General features: G+C 29.5%; 1 protein-coding gene across 1 annotated transcript; it reads right to left on the bottom strand.

Annotated features, from left to right (window-relative positions):
- Nucleotides 1-6,413: 6,413 nt before the first annotated feature.
- Nucleotides 6,414-9,570, bottom strand: LOC113557818 (elongator complex protein 5). The gene is made up of 5 exons (XM_026963367.1): nt 9,259-9,570; nt 7,148-7,468; nt 6,872-7,047; nt 6,639-6,808; nt 6,414-6,572 (listed from the first exon to the last, which is right to left on the bottom strand). The coding sequence occupies exons 1-5, from the start codon at nt 9,317-9,319 to the stop codon at nt 6,473-6,475; spliced, it is 828 nt and encodes a 275-aa protein (XP_026819168.1). The 5' UTR covers nt 9,320-9,570; the 3' UTR covers nt 6,414-6,472.
- Between the last annotated feature and the right edge of the window lie 537 nt (nt 9,571-10,107).

Raw genomic sequence — 10,107 nt, 5'->3', positions numbered from 1 at the left:
TTTACATAACATTATAGAAGAATTCTAAGACCTGAAAGAAGAATAATATTGTTATTAACTGTGCACAAGCGGAGAGTTTTTTGTCGTATTAAACTTATTTTTAAACGAGTTCTATGAATTTTAAATTATTCATGCGCCCGCTTATAAAAATCATTGTAAAATAAAAATAAACATAAAAAAAAACAACTCTTCGCTGGTTCATATTCTCTTCGACGAATTCCGATAACGCGTAAATCGGATAAAGTAGAAAAACTGTAAGTAGTAAGTAATAACCATTAAAAAACCGGAACGCGGATTTGTCGTGTTGTTACGCGCATATAAAAATCTTTTGCTGTGATTGGTTGGTATCCGCGGTAAACTTTTAGTATACCACAGTGGTTATACACCACGATAAAAGAAGGTGACGCGGCGGCGTGTGGGCGCCGGGCAAAGACGACGATGTCTTTCGAAGTTTGGCCGGTACTCGAAGACGGTACCACAGATCGTATCCAACTGGCGTTTGGCACGCGCTCCGCTCAGACGACCGACGAAACTACCAGTGTCCCATGAGACGGACGGTCTCAAATCTCGGGCGTCCGTCGGCCGAGAAAACTGCGGGGGCGGCGGCGAGTTACTTCGTTCGCCGGTCGCGGTGCGCCTATTTCCTGTGATGTCGATAATTGCATATTAATTTTACATAACCGCGGCAATTGTTACGGTTCCGACGGCTAAATAACAATTGTTATTGACACCAATTACAATATTTATCGGCCGGAAGTGATCGAATATTACAATATTCACGGGACAAGCCGCGTTCTGGGGACCAGGGACGTATGCGGCGGACCGTTCGGCGTGCGGGCGTCCGTCACCGCGTCGAACGGAAGACCGAGCAGTCCGTCGAAATTTCCACATAACGAGTCCACCGTATACCAGGGGCTCATGCAATGCGAGAGTTACAAATGACGACGGATTCGCCAGTTCACGACTACACGCAGACGCCAACGGCGGTGTCGAACGAAATTTTATTCAACACGAACCGTGAATATTATTATTTAGTATTATTATCATAACAGCTATCAGCTATTACCTAGTCAATACACGTTCAATAATAGGAACTATTACTACAATAACAGACACCAGTCTTCGTGTAGCATACTACCATTCTACACATGAAAAAAAATCACCCATGAATTAATCCAGCTCTATGATTAATCTATTATACATTTGGAACGAAAATTTGAATTATTACAGACTCATTATATTATTTATATTAACTTAATATAGTATTAGTACTCGTAATAAGATAACATATACATGATTGATATGTTATTACATTTCATCAAGGGCGCACCCAAGGGGATGGCTGACGGACTTTAGCCCCCCCCCAAATGGCTAGCCCCAAACATTTTGATAATTTGATAAGGTATATTTACTTTAAATTATTATATAAAAAAATTATCAACTAACGAAATTGAAACATTAGGTATAACATAGTATTATATATTTATACCTGTCATTCCGCGGGCCCCGGGAGAGACCTCTGTTTATATTATTATAAATACCATTAATATTTAAAAATGATTTGAATTTTACCCCCCCCCCTCAAAAAAAAAAAAACATCTTGGGTGCGCCCCTGCATTTCATAGTAATATAAAAATTTAAACTTATAATTCAAATTAGCGTGCGTTACATATAATAAAAATAAAAATGAGTACCATTATTTTATATTATATACATTATCAACTACTTCAAGATTTGTATGAAAAGTAATACTATACCAAATTACCAAGTAATGGCTTGAATGGTTATTATTTATATTATTATTAAATAATTTAATACAAAATACGTATACTATAGAATGTTTCAAGAAATAGCTGAAACATTGTATACAACTGTTAATACAACACCGACGGATACAACAAGGATAGGTATATAAACTAAACTAAGCATAAACATTGTGAATATATGTTGTGTGGAACATGAATGTCATTAGTCAGATTTTACACAATGTATATGTGATTAATAAAACAGATTCAAAATTGTATTTTACGTAGCTATACATTGAAAAATAAATATTTTTTGAAGGCATTTCGGGGGAGGTTTGACACCTGTAAAATATTAATATTGTATAATATTGATATCATATTTTCTAAAATTGTCATAATTTATATTGCCTATATTCTAATCTGAACAAATTGTATGTACCTGTACTTGGGAATCGAGAAGTGGAAGGTGTTTGGCAAATATTTTTTTTATTATTAGATTAAATTATACATTACATATTATATACCTGACATATTAACATGCAGCTTAATTAAATTAACCCAGAAAGCAAAGCAAAATTTTGTTTTAAGTAGAAAACTGTAAATTTTATATCAATCCAAAAAAAGACCAAAAATCTTAAAATAGTTAAAATCTATTGAGAATACAATTATTTATAATATGTATTATAGTTAGATTACTATTAAATTATAAATATTACAAAATATTAGTAAAATAAGGCTTTAGTGAGGATCAATCCCTCTCATCTCGCTCTTAATTACACCCCTGTTATAAACTGTAATATCAAAGTATATGTTATCATATTACGATCACTTATACCATACTAAGTTTATAATAACTACAGTTGTAGTTGGTGTCTGGTGAGCGACATCGGCGGCAACCGTCGATCAGATACTGCGACATATTACCGACGGAACGATAATTTGTTATTATACAGTGTCCGTTTCGGTATGTCTACTCCAAACATTTTATTAAAGACAATAGTAATAATATTATAATGTTATATATTATATAACATTATCATAACAAATAATTAATTATATATTAAATTGGAAACACGTGATATACACACAAACAAAAATAACGTATACAGTTTCTTCCGGACTCCGATCATGTATGTGGTATGGTGTGCCGTTAATAAAAAAATAATAATTAATAATTAATATTTCAATTAATACAATATACTATGTATGGTACATTTAATTATTACACTTGTTCATATCTGTCCGATTACCTATATGATAAAATTGTATCACCATCGGACATGTCTGTGTCCGGTCGCCGCCGCTGACTTGCATCACCACAGTCCACAGATGTCGTCTTCATAGGCGCCGACTCCACGGGGGCAAAAGTATTATTTCGCCCCCGTTGTACAACAATAATTATTTGGTTAAAATACCAGATTATGACATGAAAATATTCATCAGAACGACAGAACATCGAAGACTGTATATTTGTATATTATCTAAATAATATGATCGTCGATAATGATTATAAACACTATAGATCGCTCACTATTATTTGGTTTTATATTTTATTTGGTTTAAAAATACATCTGTTATTTCAATTTTTCCCGAAATATAGAGACGGAATTGATTTTATTATATAAAATTAAAATAACATACATGCATAATATTTTATTTTACACCCTAGAGAAGAATTAAAAGAGGGTTACCGGACAATCCGATAATTACTCCTCTTGATCAGCAAATTGCAGTATACTACAGAATTTTTTTTCGCTTAATAGAGGAAGAGGAGGTTGTCCCCGCTCTAATATCTAAAAGTCAGCGCCTATGGTCGTCTTTATTCCGATGAACAGACCCGTACCCAATGCCGGATTAACCTACAAGCAAATTAAGCACTACTTAAGGCCCTTGAAAAAATTCGGCCCGTAATTTTTTTATTTGAAAAATTTAAAATCTGTAAATTTGCACACTAAGTCGATGATCAGACTAGAACCGGCATCAGCTCAATAGTTTACCAAATTATTAAGCCGTTTATTGGAGACAAAATTCGGCCGACGTAAATGGTCAGACTACACCAGGATTTTCATTGAATTTCCCAAAATCATACAGTGTATACACACATTTATTTCTATATATATATATAGAATTAACGCTTATTATACTTAAGTGAGAAATAATTTTAAGTTATAATCATAAAATTCAATGGACACGGAAATCAAAGAAATATAAGAAGGAATAAACAATTTGTTAAAAAGATTTATCGGACGATTTTATAAATGAGTTCAAACAGTTTTTAAATTTTTCATCAGAGTCTATAATTAATTACTACGAACGAAAATAAGAATAAAAATATTTTGCTTAATATGTACAAGATGATAGCTGATTTAAATGTGACTGAGAGTTTTCCAAATGTTGAAAGATTATTACGTTTATATCTTTCTCTTATGTGTAGTAACTGTACTGGTGAAGGTAAAAGATCTTTTTCCCGATTAAAATTGTTAAAAACCGTACTACGATCTTCACTATCACAAAACAGTCTGCAGAATTTTGGAATTTTGAGCATCGAGAGTGAATTTGTAAAATGTCTAGACTTGTATGATGTCATTTGAACTTTTTGAAAAAAAATTCCAGAAAAAAATAATTATGTATAGAGTATAGATGGAGAGGAGAACCAAGTGAACAGTTACAACGATGACAGTGACTAATTTTATAATAAATAAACATATATTTTAGTATTCAACTATAATTTAAAAATGTGTTTGATACAATTATTATTTATATTCATAAATTAAATTGAAAAAAATTAAATTTTTTTTTAATTTGTAGTTAGCAGTGTTAGCACCTTTTTTCTCTCCATATGACCAATTAGGCCAGTCTATTAATTTGCTTAAGACCCATGAAACACTTAATCCGGCACTGCCCGTACCGTCACCACCACGCCGTCGTCGCGACACCTACCTACCGTACCTGTTGGTCCTACGGCTGTCATCCGTAGGGCCACGTTAACGCTATCCTCCGCCGTACCGCGGTGATTCGTATTACGCCATCAAATATGCGACGAGCCTCAAGCATGTGTCACGTGCATATTTGGCATAATAATATGACACTGCCACACCGGTACTGACATAATTTTCTCATTATTATTTCATTACCGCGGCGGTATAACAATATTATTATCGAAAAACGACAGACCTATTGTATTTTTTATACGAATACTTATATTTTTTCAAGATAATTATTTTACTATGTTATAATATATTATTATTTATTATTAATAATTTAATATCAAAAAATATTTTCAAAAACGTTTACTGTTTTTGAAATAATAAGTGTTGTTTGTTAAAAGAATCGCCCTGTTCAGTTTTTTAAGTCCGAACTTATAACTGCGCGCAACTTGAAATAATCGCAGTGTATTATATTTTAAACTATTGGCTATATTACGCACAACAAAACATTCAACGGACGAATTTCTTTGTACGTTTCCCCCACGATTCACGAACGGTGTCCACGTTCAACTGTGGTTACCACCTTGGATTCTGTTCCATCACTGCAGGGCTGGTTGTTGAATCTGAACAAGTGTACACACAGGCTATGTCTATTGATTCGTTTTCAACCTCAGACAAAACTTGCATTGAAATGCACTCAAATTTCACTCGAACAAAAAAACCAAAGCTCAGAGTATTAATTGTATATAGGTAGTAACTAGTACATTATACATTCTTCTATAAGATTAAAAAATATATAATTTTAAATAACTAATATTTTTTCAACGAGAGAGGAGGAAATTTCAAAAATATTTTAGCCTACCATTACAAGAATTTCTAGTTTCATCAATGATAGTGTTTGTAATCAATGCTGCAATCTACCAATTAACTTATCGATTTCTAACCATTCAAAAACTGACAATTTGAAGGAAAAAATGTAGTCTAGAAATACCTTTTTTAAATATTTGAATACCTTGACGCGGTAACTAGTTACTTCTATGATTACAGTTGAATATTTAACTATTAAAACTTTCATAGATTTCCATAATAATAAAACAGAACAAAGTTTATCAGTTAATTCAGTTACTTGTCTAGCTTAAAGTACTTGGATAGGTACTAACAGACAACAGTGGAAACTGGAAAGTTTTAGTCTTGCATAAGTTACATTAGGTAATTGATATTAATATTATTGATATTTTCTTAGAAATCTCACAATTTCAACATGGCATATTATTTATTTTTTATTATTCTGGCAAACTACTTTTTCTGAAAATAACTAAACATCACTTATGAAATATTGGATAATTCAATATCCAATATATGTGAATACTTTAAAACCAATGAAAAATGTATAAAACACACCAGTTTTAAAATATTATATAACTTTATAATTTTACTAACCAAATTTGAAAATTCTAACAATTGTAATGTTATTTTTAATTTCAAACGGCCTTCAATTAATTGCATTTAGCTTGAAAATGTTACCTATAAGGCTAAAAATTCAGAGATCATTTGAAAACAGAAAACAACATGACTAAATTGATAAATTTATGCAAGTTTGTTGACAGAATTAAAAATATTATTATTGAATTATTATATGTTTGTAGAAAATTCTTTAAAAGCACATGATAAACATTTAAGTTTATTTTTCATATATGAATTTATAAAATAAAAAAAATGTTGTGAATATGAAACTATCAAAGTATAACAAAATGCATATTTTATTTGCATAACATGATTTATAAATAATATAATACAATGCTATATTTCTAAATCATCATCCGGATCTTCTTCATCCCAGTCATCTGCTTCATCTGGAACGTAATGAATCATTCCACCAGTATTGGATGTATTTTGCACACTAAACAAATTATAGATATGAGATAATTAAAATATAATTTTAATTCTACAAAAACATTTAACATACAGAGTATATGGTAAAATTAATTCTTCCTTGGCTTTCTTCTCATTGTCTTGTAAATCTAATTTAAAACTAGCTAAATTTGTTGGTATGCTTTTATCCTCTTCGATTTTTTGTGGCGCTAAATCATTTATTAGTTTAAATGAACAATCTGATTTTAATTCACCACTTAATTTCTAGATAAAATTAAAGAGGATAATTATATAAATGAAAAATATAACTATAAATTGTTTAATTACCTGAACTACACATTTACCGTTTGACCTTTTATGTTCTAATCTTAGTTTTAAAAATAACGGATTGTTAGTACTTTGTACTTGTACATGAGTCTTACAAATGTTTTTCAAGTGTTCAATTTGATTAACTTCTGTTACATCATTGTGTATCACTGCTACACATTGTACAATGTTAGGAACTAAAATCATATTATAGTAAAAATATTATTTATAGACAAGTTACTAAGATATATCATAAAATTAATAAGTAATAATAATTATAAAAATAAATTGATTTACATTGATCTGATGATGTGATATCCAATAATTCTTTATACACTTTACTGAAGTCAGTTCTAAGTAAATACATAGACAATGAATCAATAAAAATGACTATATTTCTGGTTGATTTTTCAATTATATTTGAAACAGTTTCATACATACTTAAATTTAAAGATAAAATGTTAGTCATACAATCATGATACTGAATATTAGACAAGGAGGGAAATAAAGTTTGGTATTTGGACACTAAATGTTCATAACAAAGTACATGGATGTCGTAAGATTTACGATTTGTCGATATCAGATGTAATAGAAACTGTCCTTTGGCTAAAAATGAATCTGAAAAAAAACAAATTAAAAATAATTAATAACATTTTAATCAGTAGCGTCATTTCAGTTTTTGTTTGACTAGGGCAACTACTAACTGATTTGCCGACTCAACATTTTTTCCACGCAGTTCCCATAGAATAGTGTCATAGTTGTTGAGAGGGGAGGGAATAATTTTCAGGTATATGAACGTCACACAAAGGATTTTGAAGTTTTAAATACTAACAATTTTGTCAAATATTTATATTTAATATGTATTAATATTTATTATATAGAATAATTGAGTAATGTGTAAATAAATAATAAATAGGTAATAGGTACCTTCATAGGCGCCGTCAGGAATTTTATCAGGGGGGTGCATCGTGTAAGTAGGTATACGCTAATTTCTAAATAACGCTTATATACATAATAATAGTTAAATATGTAATATAATATAATATAATGTAAATAATTATGAAAAATAAGATAGTTTCAATACCATTCAATTTCTTAAATTTAATTTAATTTTTTGTAAAGCCTGCAGGGGGGTGCAAGTGTATCCCCTTGCACCCCCTCGCAGCGCCCAAGGGTATCTTTTAATACTATAGATTTACATTCACATAATGTAAATACTAACAAAAAAATTAACAATAAATCTTTACTTATAAAATATTAATATTCAATATTATGATTTATAACAACGGCCTTTAGTAGTTAAAAATAAGACTTCTTATAATTTTTAAATGTGCCGATTTAAGGTTGCTATAAATGTCAAACTAGGGCAAATTCCCAAGTGGCCACCCCCCAAATGATACCACTGATTTTGATTTAGTTAGAATTATTATATCTATTATATTATATTATATTATATTATATTAAAGAGCACAAGAGTAGGGACTAAAAAATATTTTTGGCATCATGGTTTATCAGGCGACTGACTTATAGATATCAGTATTTAATGTATATAATGTAAATTAGCCTCTAAAACATAAATACATAATCATATTTAATTATATGGTACTCGTATCATACACTAGAAATGTCCAACAATTAAAACACAATGTTTTACATAGTTAAATAGTAGCTGCATACCATTAAATCATATTATCTTAAGATTTTAGTAACCTACTGATTACTGGTATGACAAAAATGTACTCGATTTGTAAAATAAATTATAGAAGATAAGTAATGAATAATGATAGTTATAAATAATAATAATAATTTTTTGGAACTTGGTTGTGTTTTATAATTTTAATTTCCAAACTATATAACTGATATATAAATTAAAAGTTACTAACTTGTGGTACAATTTGGACCGAGCAAGGTATACATTGACACATTTAAAATTCAATATTATTGTAACTTTGTCAACTTCTTAAATTATTTGACAAGAAAAAATAAATAAATTCTAGATCAGCAGTTTCCAAAATGTGTACCATGAGTTCATTTCAAAAGTACCACGGTTTAAACAAGAATGAAAAAAATTATTTTTATATTAGAAATATGCTTATTAAGAACATTGAATCAACACCATTATGACTATATTTATATAAATATAAATATTCAAATTTATTGTAATTTGACTGCTGATCACAAAAATAGTAAGTACCTAAATAGAAATTATCATTGATTATCAAAAAAAAAATTATCAGCAAATATACTGTAAATACATAAAGTATTAGTCGTAGATATTAGTGCTCACAATAAATATACTGTGATATACTCAATTTCACATACCAATTTAAATTCATGTAGTAACTCAAGTATACAAATATACATGAATTTGAATAGTTAAATTGTACTAATTGTTGTTGTTGTCTCACCTTCAACAAGTATTAACCGACTAGCTTGTGTTCCTCTTACAACACTATCATAGACGTTCATCTTGTATGATTCAAACAAATAATAATTGATTAACTTGAATAATATAGTAACGAGTATATTGAAGTTTTTAAATACTGTTTTACACCAATTATCAAATCAAAATCAAGATGTAGGCACAATGACGTCAGGCAACTGGCACCGCATAACTTTAATTATATTTTTTAATTTTATATAATAATTTTGTCACGTCTTAGCAAATGAAAACATTCAAAACTCAAAATATTGTAATTCGTTGATACTTGTTTATGTTATGTTATCACTTATCAACTCGGTTTCGGTTAACCTACAAATTATGTATAAGCACAAAAAGAGACGAGGGGTAACGTCGAATAACAGCAGGCTGTCGCGTACCATTAAAACTATTTAAAACATAATAGTATATTATATTGTTTTGTTATTGACGTAATACAAGTATAATTTGAACATGATATATTATAAAAATATTCATAATGTTCATTATTGTCTATGACCGCAGAACTATTTTTATTAAGCAGAATTTTTTAAAAGTGGGCACATTATTTATATTTTCAGGAAATTAACTATAAATTATATAATATTAAATTAATATAAAATACATGCATAAAGTTTCAACACAGAAAATCGATATAAATAAAAATTGTTCAGTAGTTAATTGACAAGTGGTGTCCGTTCCGCCTTCCCAAACCTGTCTAGAAGTAATATAGAACTATAGAAGTCTAGTGTGGCTCGAAGGCTGAAATATCTAGAACTTATTTGAATCATTCTTAGTATATAGTTTTTTTATTTTATAAAAAAAGATGAACAATAAA

The sequence above is a fragment of the Rhopalosiphum maidis genome, chromosome 4, assembly GCF_003676215.2.
Source record: "Rhopalosiphum maidis isolate BTI-1 chromosome 4, ASM367621v3, whole genome shotgun sequence".
Classification (NCBI taxonomy): domain Eukaryota; kingdom Metazoa; phylum Arthropoda; class Insecta; order Hemiptera; family Aphididae; genus Rhopalosiphum; species Rhopalosiphum maidis.
Note: the sequence above shows the minus strand (reverse complement) of the source record. Positions and strands in the feature narration are given on the sequence as shown.